This window comes from Anomalospiza imberbis, chromosome 8, assembly GCF_031753505.1.
Source record: "Anomalospiza imberbis isolate Cuckoo-Finch-1a 21T00152 chromosome 8, ASM3175350v1, whole genome shotgun sequence".
Taxonomy (NCBI): domain Eukaryota; kingdom Metazoa; phylum Chordata; class Aves; order Passeriformes; family Viduidae; genus Anomalospiza; species Anomalospiza imberbis.
The window spans coordinates 25,542,654-25,555,629 of NC_089688.1; the positions used below are offsets into that span (position 1 = coordinate 25,542,654).

At 41.8% G+C, this 12,976-nt stretch overlaps 1 protein-coding gene across 5 annotated transcripts in view; it reads left to right on the forward strand.

Moving 5' to 3' along the window:
- Positions 1 to 6,204, forward strand: part of ADD3 (adducin 3) — a 103,885-nt gene extending 97,681 nt beyond the window's left edge. For 4 of the 5 annotated variants that reach the window (XM_068198016.1, XM_068198015.1, XM_068198017.1 and 1 more), the window contains 4 exons: positions 1,191 to 1,280; positions 1,984 to 2,104; positions 3,015 to 3,110; positions 3,820 to 6,204. In XM_068198016.1, coding sequence (XP_068054117.1) covers positions 1,191 to 1,280; positions 1,984 to 2,104; positions 3,015 to 3,110; positions 3,820 to 4,112 — 600 coding nt within the window. In that variant the 3' untranslated portion in view covers positions 4,113 to 6,204. The remainder of the gene's footprint in view (positions 1 to 1,190; positions 1,281 to 1,983; positions 2,105 to 3,014; positions 3,111 to 3,819) is intronic. The other variant, XM_068198018.1, reaches the window with a different exon arrangement.
- Positions 6,205 to 12,976: the final 6,772 nt, after the last annotated feature.

Genomic DNA, 12,976 nt, shown 5'->3' on the forward strand with positions numbered 1-12,976 from the left:
CAAATGTTTTGATTTTATTAAGAAGGTTCTTACACTATATGTGATTTTTGGCACCAAAACCATTTATTTAAATGTGTAATATACATAAAATCTGTAGATACGTATTCAATATTTATATATTTAAATTTTGAATGTAATAGTCTGATGAAGGATGAGTGTTAACTCTGGAAATGATAGATTGGGAATGATAGTCCCTGTTATTTAGCATTTTATTTAGTAGATAATTAGGTGTCAACACCAACAGAATTGCTGAGCATCATCTGCAGCATGATTCAGTCTCAGACTCTAATCTCGTTCTGTTCTGTTTTAATTTGTCTAGTGCTTGTTAAGCTGGAATTTCTGATGGCAGTAAAAAAAAAAGAAAATGAGAGATTATTGTTGGATCTCTCTGTAAACAGAAATATCTCTCTGCTTTTCCCTTCCAGCTCGAAAGACACTGATTATCAGACTGACCAAATACTCCACCCTCGGCATAACTGTATTAACAGATATTCAGGACACTTTTCATTGCGTTGCATATTTTTTTATTTCTTGGAAAGCACTACATCAGTGTCCTTGGGGACTGAAGTGGAGTTAGCAGGAGCAACTCCCTTCCTCAGAACTGGAAAGGCACCCTCTAAATTATCCAGAGATTAATAATACATGTCCCAGGCAATGATTTTTTAAATTCATGCATGTCACTGGCTCACAGAGAGTTTGTTCCTAATTCTCTGCTGTAGGATTTTCTTTATATGATCTATGTTGGTATTTATATCTGATCTGTCAATCTCTTGAGCTCTGACAATTAGAAGCTGTTAGTTTAGGGAAAACAATAAACTATTCACAGAAGCAAGAACTTTACCAACCTTTGTGACCACAGAGTTTCCTCCAATAGCTGAACATGCATCCTTTATGAGGTGGAGAGGACAGGTTCAGAGGCTATTCCTGGGAGCTTATTTCTAAATGTTGGCTGACGTGAAGTGCAAGAACTGGGACTGGGGTAAATATCTGTGAGTACTGAAAGAGCCAAACAACATGTGCTGTGTATTCAGAGGTGGAAGAAGAGTTCTTAATCTTTAGGTGCAGCAGCACACAGCTTGAGTCTCCAGCCATTCACTGCTGCCTGTGTTAGTGGCTTTGCAAAGCTGATGGGCATAGGGTTTGTTAAAGGAAAATACCTGTTTCTAACCTGGTTTATTTTCACTCTATAGATAAGGGAGCAAAACCGATATGACCTAAAGACAGCAGGACCTCAGTCTCAGCTGCTTGCAGGGATTGTTGTGGATAAAAAGCCAAGTTCAGTGAGTACAACCTAATTAACTAATTTACAGCTGTTCAGGTTATTTGGCTGCCTGTCTTTCAAATGTCAGCGTGGGCCATTTTCGTTCTAAATGTTTTGTTAGAACTGATTATTTTCATGCCAGTTTTAGAGGTGTGATCCATCTTATTCATGTTTAATTTTAAAGGTTTGAAAAGTTACTTTCAAATTGAGACGTGCATATTAAGTTTGCCATCATTAATATTAATGAGGTACGATCTTTGTCGAGGATCATAGAAGTGAGAGAGGAAGAACTTTGGAATGCATGGGGCCAAAAATAGCCTTCATTAGTCTGTGGAAGTGATGCTAAAGATAACAACTGAATCCAAGAAGTAGCTCAGTTTAAAAGGTGGGATGTGACCATGTGGAAGAGAGCTTTCATTAGAAACAGGCTTCTTACTGCGAGAGAGGGTTTCCAGTTTCTTTCCTGCCCATATTAATCTTTTCTTGAATAGAATATACTTCCAAACACTACAGATATCCCTAATAGGGCTATTCAACATACTGTGTTGAATTGGAATTCTAAGAGTTTCCAGCTATCCAGCAATTAGTACATCTGTGTTTTAATTCTGTACTCCCTGCCAAAACTTTGTCATCAAACTTTGACCAAAAAAAAAAGACCTGAACATTTTGCTTGTTTCTTCTTATTTTTTAACTGTTAAATTCTATGTCTTTCTCTTTCCCAGCCAGTGCAGTTTGATGATGAGCACGCACCGCCAGCACCACCCAACCCGTTCAGCCACCTCACCGAAAAGGAACTGGAAGAGTACAAGAAAACCATTGAGCGCAAGCAGCAGGGGTTGGAAGGTCAGCAGTGTAGTTTGAATTGCTGGGGTTTGCATTTTAATAATAAGCTTGAAAATATCTGCTGTAAAAAATGTGTACATGTTAATTATTAGCATATACTGCTGGCAACTAGCTTAGAACTAATTATTCCTTGAGGTGGTAGAATTCTTTTGTTAAATGTGGTTCGTTCTTTTACATTAGTTAGTGCTGAAATTAAAGCAGTGAAAGGTTTGCAGAGAAATGGGGTTGACAAAAACACAATTAACCATAATGAATTTTTGTTTCATAATCATAGAATAACTTGAGGTGGAAGAATCCACAAAGGTCATCTTAAGCCAACTCCTCCTCAAACCTGATACTAAAGTTCAATCAAGTATCTCAAGTCTGTACCCAGCTGAGCAAAAGTTTACTGAGATGTTCGGCCCTGGCTTCTCTAATTTTACTTCTGTTCTCTCAGTGTGCAAGTCTCAGCTACTTTCACTTTTCATACCTTCTTCCAATACTACTGTTCCATAGAGATTTACTAATTCAGGGTTGATTTTAATTTTTAACAGTAACGCTTACTGTGAATTCTTCTTCACTAATTCTGTGTAATAAAACAACTTTGCTATATGTCACATTTAGGACATAATGTAATAGCTTACTGCACCAGCAGACTGTGACAAGATAAAACAATGGGGCATGCTACTTGGAATGCAACCCTGCCACCTTTTTTAATGCTTACTAAGAAAGAACTAATATATACCAATTTTTAGCAGATAAAACAAATCCATAATTTTTTAGAGTTTCAACTGTGTATTGTAACTTAGTGCTGTTGTCAGCATGAGCAACACAAAGCTGTAGCAGACCTGTAAATCTTGTAGCATCAGCACTGACACTCTTGCTTGATTTTCACTTTTGCTTGGCTACTAACTCGCATCTTGTCCTGCAGATGCTGAACAGGAATTATTCTCAGATGACGGTTCATCTGTGTCACAAATTCAGTCACAAACTCAATCCCCGCAAAATGTCCCAGAAAGATTAGAAGGTATTCCACGCAATTTCTGTTTGATGCCAAGGGCTCCAATAACCCAAGTCCTTGACTCTTCTGCTGCACTTTTACACTTGCATGAAGTCAACTGAGTCAAAAGGAGCCCTCTTTTGCAAAGTTTGGGTGGTACTCTGTCCAGAAAACTATTTTTCCTGGTTTTTTTTAATACAACATTCTCACAAACAGAAAACAACTCAGGGCATGCTGAAACTTAGATATTAGCCAGGTGGAGCAAATAGATATTATGTTTATATTATTTTACTGAAAATGTTAAGAATAGTTCTTTTGCCTAAGACTTTTCCAGAAGTCTAAGTAGGCATTTTAAAATGAAAGTTCTCCAATGCCTTCTCTGTGGAATGGCTGTGTTTTCATAAATCAGTCTCTTGCAGTAAAATTTAATTCTGTCTGTGCTTGAGGCTGTGTGTGCTGTGTAGACTGTATTTATACATACTCTATACAGCTTGAGCTGTGCATGCACCTGGCAAAGATACAGTTAAATTTTTCAGCCCATTTTCCCTTAATGACATTTTGACTTTGTTGTCAGCTTACAGCAACTAAGACTGTGGATAAAAGGGAAAAAAACACATCTAAGCACTTCGGGTTTCATTCTTTGGATCACAGTCCAGACTCGCAGGCTTTGTCTCAATACTGGGTTTTTTTGCATGAAAGTGTACATAAATAATTGCAAAATCATGTGCTCTTTCAGAAAACCACGAGGATTTCTACACCCAGAATGCCAACCTAATATCCGTGGAGATGCCAGTTGTGGTGGTGAACGGGAAGGAAGATGCGCACGACGTGGAAGAGGATCTCACCAGGAGGGTCAGTCAGTTGAGTACTGTGGAGAGCGTAGAGATTACCATTAAAGGCTCTGAAAAGATAGAAGAGGCTCTGTCCCCTGAAGGGTCACCTTCCAAATCCCCTTCAAAGAAAAAGAAGAAATTCCGCACCCCATCCTTCCTGAAAAAGAGTAAAAAGAAGGAGAAGGTAGAAGCGTAAGTGCAGTTCTGTTGTGAGGAGACATTGCACATTTTAAACCTTTAAGTTGACCATTAACAGCGTAGTGTTAGGGGTGTGCAGTAACTGGACTTTTAACCTAAACAAGTAGAAACTGGAAGAGGTTTTGCTTTAAAGAAACCAAACAAAGAGACAAACAAACAAACAAAAAATCTTTCATGTTAATTGCAAATTAATTCATCTCTCACTTAGCTGTGTCCAAAACTGCTATGAGGGTTGGAAACATTGATTAGTTTCATGTAGAACTACACTGGCAGGTGCTCAATTACCATCATAGCAAGGTCAAACACCATCACAGTATGCAGCAGCAAGTTCTGCTTGGAGTATTTTGCAGACCTGAAAATTTTCAGTACAGTTAAAGTCTTTAATAAAGTTACTGTTGAGTGACCATATGACTTTTTAAAACTGCTGTCTCATTTGGGAACCAGATCATACATTTTTTTATTGTGGTTTTTGACCATATATTTTATGTTTCTGTACCCCTATTTGGGTGGGTACATATTAACAGCACACCTTTGCATCTTTTTTAAGATTAGCTCATATACAAATAATATACACTGGCACATAATACTAGGGGAAAAACTGTGTAAGAGAAAGTTTATTTGGAATTATACAAAATGTCTAAAGAATTCCATTATTCAATAACTTTTTTGCCAAATATTTCATTTTAGTGAAATATAATTTTTGAAGACTTCTTTTTTATTCTATCAGTTGGGGCGGGGGAAACCCTTATTTTTCAAGAAGGGGGATTTTATACACTTAACATTGATAATTTAGTTTAACTGACAAAACAAAAAGAAGATTTTATATGTTCAAATGTTTGTATACCATTCAGTATAAAGGTATTATGAGCATGTGAACCAAGCATTTAATAGTTAGACTGTATTTAAGAATGCTTGGTTTAGAGTATACTTAAATATAATTCAGGAATCCAGGGTCTTCAAAATCAAAGGATAAAAGCATAAAAAATTGAACTGGATTCATGTTTAAAAATTATTTGTGGGTTGTTCTTTTTCTCTCTCATGGTATTGCTAATGAATGAAGAAAAATAATCTCTTAACATAACCAAATGAAGGAAACAAAAATGTTAAAAGGGAAAGTGAAATAGTAGGGAAATAGGAGGAGACAAAGAAAGTAAAAGTTCGGTGATTATTTTTTTTAAATATATGATACGGATTGCGGGATATTTTTATTAAATCAGCAGAGTGACATTTCCATATTAGATGTTTTAAATAATTTGTATGGATTCATGCAGAGTGCAACACTTTGGGATTTTTCTTCAGTTTCATTCACATTGTAAAAGGGTCTCGTGAATCTGTGTTGTCCTTTGGATGAACCCAGAGCAAATCAGAGCCTAGTGCCATGGGTAAGGGTGGTACTGCCACTTACTCATTTTTACTTGTGTGTCATTTTAGTACTTTTACTGTATTGTAAATACAAACTAAACCTAGAAATTAACATAGGGGTTTCTTCGCTGTGTCAAATGTCTGTAAATCAGTCATCGCAATAGGAAGTACATCTTTTAAGATCCATGTGATTCCCAGATTACCGGTTGAAATATTATACAATATATAATTGTTAAATATGGCTGGAGAGTGGTTTGGCATGCAAAAATGTTGATTATAGCATGTTTGGGGGCTGGTTAGCTTTGACCGTGTAAGTGTGATAATGCAATGTTGGAATGGATCCTGGAAACAATTTTCTAGCTGTCACTAAATACTGGAATCAGTGTTTTTAATCATAGTGGAAACTTTCAGTTGCTTACTTTGTTTTTTATGTTCTACATTATTTGTGTTGTATTACAACATATGTAGAAACAGTAACCTGTGAACTACGCTTTTCATAACTTTTTTAAAAATATATCTAAATGAATGCAATGTGCATAAATATTTTTTAAAATGCAACCGTGAACTATTTGCACCTTTTGCTAATGCCTCTATTTACTTGCTTTGGCATAAAGAATGAGCCAGCCAACTCTTGTGTCCTGTGGAAAATATATAAATGTTATCTGAAATTGCTCATAGATGTAATGCTAATTAATGTTAAATCACAAATAAACAGTATTTTAAATAGATGGATTTCATACAGCAGCCTTTTGTTTATGCACTTACATTTCTTGCTTGTAGAGAAGATGCTTTGATTTTGCACGTTGCTTCTCAAGAATTTTTTCTGGAGAGGACTTCTTGCTTGTGCCTCTCCTGAGAGCTCTGCAAGAAAATAACCTGATCTGGCTGTTGAAGAGCTTTTGTCTCTGTCACAGGTGCTGAAGGGGAAAGAGGACAGGCCCGTGGTAAAAGGCAGGGCACTGCCAGGCAGTTGTTCCGAGCCCAGGGGGTCTGTGCTTGCCCAGCCTGGGCTGCCTCCTGCTCTGCAGCACATTGCATCACAGGTGACATGAGGGACTGGGGTCGTTTTAGTGCTGAGTAAGTACAGAGCAAGGAAATAGATCAAAGAAATTACCTTTTTTTGAAATTATTATTAATAAAACAAAAGTTTTCTTATAGAAAAAGCTTAATGCAAAGTTATTTGAAGGTATCTGTGTCACACCCTGCCAACGTATGGTGTATGTCAGAGCCTGTGAAGCTGCAGAAATTGCAGTGTTTTGTTTTTGTAGCTGTATCAACTCTGTGAAATGTCTTTAAGGACTGCACAAATGTTTATTTTCCTTGTCCTTCCACAAATCAGCCTTTTGTTTCTGTTTACAAGAAAGTCAAAATTCAGCCCTCTGAGTCTGGTCACAGTTTGATGAACTTGGTCCCCATGTGGTAGTATAATTTTGGTTTAGCATTTTAAGTAAATCTTGACCAAGATTTTAGTATTTTGCTGATTATCATTTTTCTCCAGAAGCCTCTACAGTCTTTTTAGTGCTGCACTAATGTGAAAGTAGACACTGTATCAACATGCAGGAGTGTCCACTGTAAGGCTAAGGGCATATATGATTTACTTCTTTAGGTTCTTTTTATTCCCAAGAGTCTACAAACCACATCAGACCCTTCATTTTCACTTAAATCTTACTCTTTCACAGTGTTACTCAAAGGATGGGATTAAAGTAGATGCTTGTAACAGGCATAATAAACATTAAAACGTAATTTTTATGAAGTAGGAGCCCTTGGAAAGATGAGCTTCAAAATGGATCATTAATATGATAGGAAATAATTATTGTCATTAGGCTGCTTAACCCAAGAGAGAGCAATACAGAGAAGCAGTGTTTACTGTGAGGAATTGCATGCAAGCTACCACCCAAGAACATTAAAAAGGAACAGGATGTATAAAGCTGTACATCCAGGTGATTGCCTGTTGTTGTCTTTTAAAGACTTGCAGCTGTTCTGGAGATAAGTGTTACATAGCAAAGCAGATTTTGCAGAATCTGCAGAATGAGGTGTATCAGGCTTTAGAGGCCACAAGGAGACAGACATAATGTCATGGTTAGGGGTTTAATAGGCCATTTTGACTCATATTTTCCTGCCTTGCCAGTTGAGTCCATTACACACTGTTGAGCGCGTGGCATGAATTGCTGTCATCTCTGGGGCAAGTGGTTGAGGATTTTCTATTTTCTACAGATCCAGTTTGCTGGATCCAGTTTTGTTGAGTTTTCACTATTTGAGCCCATGGAAACTTCTCAAACAGGATGCACTGCAGTGTATCCAAGGACAGGGAGAAAGGGCCACGGTGTCCCATGCTGTGCACGTGGGTCTGGTGGAAACTTCTGATGTGAGCGCCGATGTTCTCTCTTCCTTTCTGCAGACTGGCAGGGAAACACATCCCCTCACCCATGGGGTTGCTGTGGGGGTTGGTGTTCGTCCTTTCAAAGACCCAGGGTGTTACAAGAGGTGCAGGGCTCTGAAAGGCACTGACCAGAAGCTGCCTGGCCGTGCGTGTGTGGGCAGCTGGAGCGGGGCCAGCCCGGCCGTGGGCGTTGCCGCGGGCACGGCAGCGCGCTGGGAGCACCAGGACAGCGTTCAGTGATGGTGGGCACTTCTGGCATGTTGGCTGTCACACAGCCTGCAGGAACTGCTCTGCCAGAGACTTGCAGCTTGGCCAAACTTGCAGACTCTTGGGGAAATAGTAGAAAGCACATGCTCAATATAAACATCGCTCAGCCCTTCGCCACAGTTTCTAATCTCAATTTCAAAGCCAGCAGTAATTTAGGCTTCTAAGTGAAAAGATTGACAGAATACAGTATGAAAAAACTTGCATATTTGTACAGCCTTGTCCTTTGGAAATGTTAGGCTACAATGGCTGTACTTTTTACATGTGCCAGCAGTACATGAAAATACACCCAGATGGTTTTTGTGTGGAGCAGCACACAGCGTGGACAGCTTCGGTCAAGTTTGATCAACTTAAAGGCAAACAAAACAAAGCCTGATGATGGGAACTGGAGGGAGAACAAGAGTTCACACTTTGAAATTGTGGTTGAGAGTCCCAAAGTCAAACAGAGCCTCTGGGAGGTGAGAATTCAAGCGGCCTTTAGGTGGCATCAGACCCTCGCGTCTGCTGCCTTTGTTCCCCACAGTCGCAAAGCCGGCAACAAAGCGCTTTCAAAGAAGGTATTTTTGGTGGAGATTTTGTGGGCTTTATTCCAGTTCCAGTGCAGAGAGATGAAAGCAGACATCTGGCTGCCGGACTCATTTTCTATATTGATTCATTCCAAAATCCAGCAATGGAGCAGGCTTTGTCAGGGAGGCAAGACTTCTCCTCTCCCCTCCATCCTTTTGCAACAAGCTAAGAATATTGGTGAAATTTTTTTGAACTTTTTAACTCACTCCACTGAGCAGAATAATATCAGTTTGTTCAATATTTTCTCTCTATCAACCTTACCCACGGGCCAGAGACTTCTCAGTGGTTCTGAATGGTAGGGCAGAAACCACAGGAGACCCCAGTGGAAAACCCCTGGTGCCAAAGGTTCCCACACCCTTCTGTCTCACCTACGTCCACGTCATAAATTCCAGGTGCGTTTCCTTTCACATTGGCAGCGGTAGCTCGATACAACTGCGTGTCTCTGGACACTGCTGGAGCTTTTGCAAATTTTCAATTTGCAAATGTTATTTGTAAAAAGAAAACTTGTGCCCTGGGTTATTAGGATGGTGAGTAGCTGAACTGTATAAGGAGACTGAAATTCTCTGGGGTGGTGACGTGGTCCCGGGCATGGTCCTGACTGCTCCCAGCCCTGGCTGCCATAGCCAGCTGGTGCTGGATTTGACCTTCAGCCTGTCAGCTGCTGGCTGCTCTCTGACCTCCCAGGCACGGCACTCATCCCTCTCCTCCCAAAGGTACAGAAAGTTCAAACGTCGACTGAAGTGAGGTGCTTAACTTAATGGCCTGGCTTTTCTTGAAAGGCTGAGCATTTAGCCATGCCAGGGAGAGCTGCAGAAGAGCAAGTTGTTTAACGCTCAGCTTGATGCAGTGAGGGCCAAATAATCCCTGGACTGCAGGGAACACGTAGCCCCCAAAATCAGCATTTTGATGAGCTGTGCTTGAGGACTTTGCAGGGACTGAATTTCTCAGTGAACATCCTGTCAACCCAGGCCCTTCCCTCTGCTCCACTGGGATGGAAAAGGAAAGGTTGCTGCAGATGGCTGAATTTCTGTGTCCAGGGTGTTGAGAGCAACTGATTGACCCCTAATAAACATACCATGTTGGAGGTCTCTGAGCGTTAATGGCATGTGAAGACCTGCCTGAGCTTGTCTCTTAAGCTGATGTTTGGCACAGTGGCACTAAAGCTTGGGGTCTGCACCAATGGCCATGTGGGGCAGATGTGTACCCAGACAGGTGCTGAGCTGGGGCCTCAGAGATGCTCAAGAGAACCAAAGCCACCTCATCTCCTGAGCTGTACCTTTGCTGGGTGCCAAAAAGGACCTACAGAAAACTCTGAACACACTGCAGCAGCTGCAGTTTATACACAATGCTTTGCCCTTGGATGTTGGATACTTTCAGCTCCAATCCTTCTTTAAGTGGATGGACAAGACAGAAGCTGGCTATTAAATGCACTCAGCAGAATGGGAATGTGGGACAATAACTCCCTTTCCCAAACAGGAACTACCAATTTCTTATTCCAGTGAGTATAAGCATCCTCCCCTTTCTAGCAGAGAGGTACAGTGTTTTCAATACTTACTCTTTCCATCTGGCTAGACAGCTCTCTCAAACACCAATACCTATAATTACATATATTATGCATATTTGTATATACATATTACACATGCTAATTACATCTACAGAGGCATTAAAACGTTTACCCTGCTTGACTTCAGTTTTATTTTAAAGCTGGCAGCATCCAACCAACATTAGGAGTATGCTGTATAAATAAGTAGAGTTTATTTAGATTTATTCAACAGTGTTTACAGCTAATAAGTAACCACATCCATTAAAGTCCTGATCTCCTGGCTGGCATGTCACCTACATGTGATCATTCACCTTCAGCTGGAGCAGCTGGTTCTTCCTGGATTTACTTAATGAGGCTAACTTCACAAATGACCTGGAAGAGGCACATTGGGCAGAATTTGATCTGCCACTCTCTGTCTAATGGGAGAATATTTGGGCATTGGAGTAGTTTTCTTACAAACAGATATTTTGGGCTGTCTTACTCCACTTGTCTTGGCTTCTGCCTTTCCAGTTGCTTTATGGTACTAGGGATGCCCTAAATGCCTTCTCAGGGTGAGGGTGAAGGTGCTGTGTCAGTGTCACCTGTTCCATCCTGCCAGCACCAGGATGTCTGGGGTACCAGCTGCTCTCTGGGGTTACTGGGCCTCTTATGGATATTTCAAGAAGTAACAGTGTCCTGTCCCTTCATTGAAAATGAGCTTTGTGCAAATGAGGGCTGGCAAGGGAGCTGGGCTCGATGATCCTTGTTGGTCTCTTCCAACTCAGGCTATTCTGTAACTCTGATGATTTCCTTACATTGGGCATGTTAAGTTTGAAAGCAAAGTACACTTTGCTTTCACTTTCAGTCTCTTCCTGCAGTTTAACAGCCCTCATGAGTGCTGGTGTGAACACGGTGACAATGCTGCACAGGGAGCAATTTGGCTGGGAAACTTCTCCCTCTGTGAAAATGATCTCATCAGAGAGGTTATTTTCAGTCTGTGAAGGATTCGTGTGAGCTGGTCAAAGGCTCTCCTGGGGGCTTCCCAACAGCACTTCCAGCCTCCCTGAACCCCACTTCAGCATGGCACAGCTCACTGACACTCGTTGTGTGCAGCCAGTGCCTTTTCAGGTGGGTTTTGTGAAGCCACACACATTTCATCAACCTGTAAGATCAGGATTCTGCCTTTGCTCCCAGTGCACACCCGGTGCTGCCCCTAACGCACAGGAGGGCTGCTGCCCCCACTTAGTCCTGCTCTCATTTAGATCTTTTCAAGGGTGTGAATACCACTGATTTACTGGGCACTCAGCAAAAGCACATTTACTTGGAGAAATCAGTATGATGAGAAAACCAAAGTGGTGTCTGGGTGAGTGGGAACACAAGGCTCTGTCAGCATCTGTACTGAGCCTTCTGCTCCACACACCACACAGCACCTGCCTCCCCAGAGCCCTGGACATCCCACAGAGGGCACAAAAGCAGTGCAGGATCCCTGTGCAGTGCCAAGGGTGCCCAGCCCACAGCAGACATGGGTTCACAGAGTGTCATCTCCGTGGGTCAGTGCATTCAGTGGCTCTTTGCACCAGCAAGGTCACAAAATGCCGTGGTGTTTCAACAAGAAATTGTGATCCAGAGCATCTTTAGTGCTTTGATTTGTTCCTTATGAAATGAGCAGGTTCTGTGAGAGGTAGCCCCAAGCACTTCTACTTGGGCAGGGAACTGATGCTTCTCACTGAGAGCTCTCTGTGCCTAAACAGGGGCTTGAAGGCAAAGCTGCAAATTATCCCTGTGGGACAATCCCAGCTCTGGCAGTTTTTGAGAGAGGAAAAGTGGTTTTTACCATAAATAAATAACTTTGAACAGAAGTCTGAGATCTGCAATAGAGCTGTCAAGGATGGCAGAGACTCGTCCCCCCTGCAATTCCTGCCTGGGCACCATCCACACTGTTCCTCCAGCCTGTGTGGTGCAGTCCTGGACACCCCCAGCTGCAGTGGGATGGCTGGAGAAGGGTCAGAGCAGCTGCTCAGCCCGCCTCCCATCACTGTTGCCCCTTGGCTGATACAGACTGCAAAGCCAAAGTTAAGGTGCTGCAGGAGCAGTGCTGGGCACACTGCCCTTTCTGAGTTGCTCTGGGGCACAGGCAGGCAGAAGAAGCCAGAACCAACCTGGTTTTAGGCAGGCTCTAAAAGGACAAATTCTTCAGGTCCCTGGGTCAGCAATGAGTTTTTCCCCTGCAAGATGAACCACAAAAGCAGCTCTCCTTGCCCTAATGCCTAAGACTTTGTAGCCCACAAATGTTTTACTATTTGGAAAATTCCAATTAAAAGGGGCATATTCCCCTTAGAAGAGAAGGTCTGGCAAGCAGGAAGCATTCCCCAGTGTCAGCCCGTGCCCAGCATATAGATTAAATAGCTTTTGCTGCACAATGCCAGACGGGCTCTTTGGGCAACACAAAAGCACGTGTGCAAGTGCCATTTTTGGCAGCTGCCTTTAATTTGATAGATGCAGTTATGAGCTGATTTTAGAATTTTGGGATTTAGACAGTGCAATTTTTCCAGTCATAAAGGAATGACAGCACCTCTTAGCTCCTGTGTTAACCAAAATGCTGTGGCCAGGAGCTGGGATGGCTATTTCCATGGTCCAGTTCCAGTGGTGGGAAGGATGCTCCTCCCTGCCAGCCAGTGGCTCTTGGATGCCCTGTGCTGCACTTTGGGCAGCAGGGATAATGTCAAGTTGCTGATGGCTGCCTTCATCCTGTTGGTGCAGTGTCTGT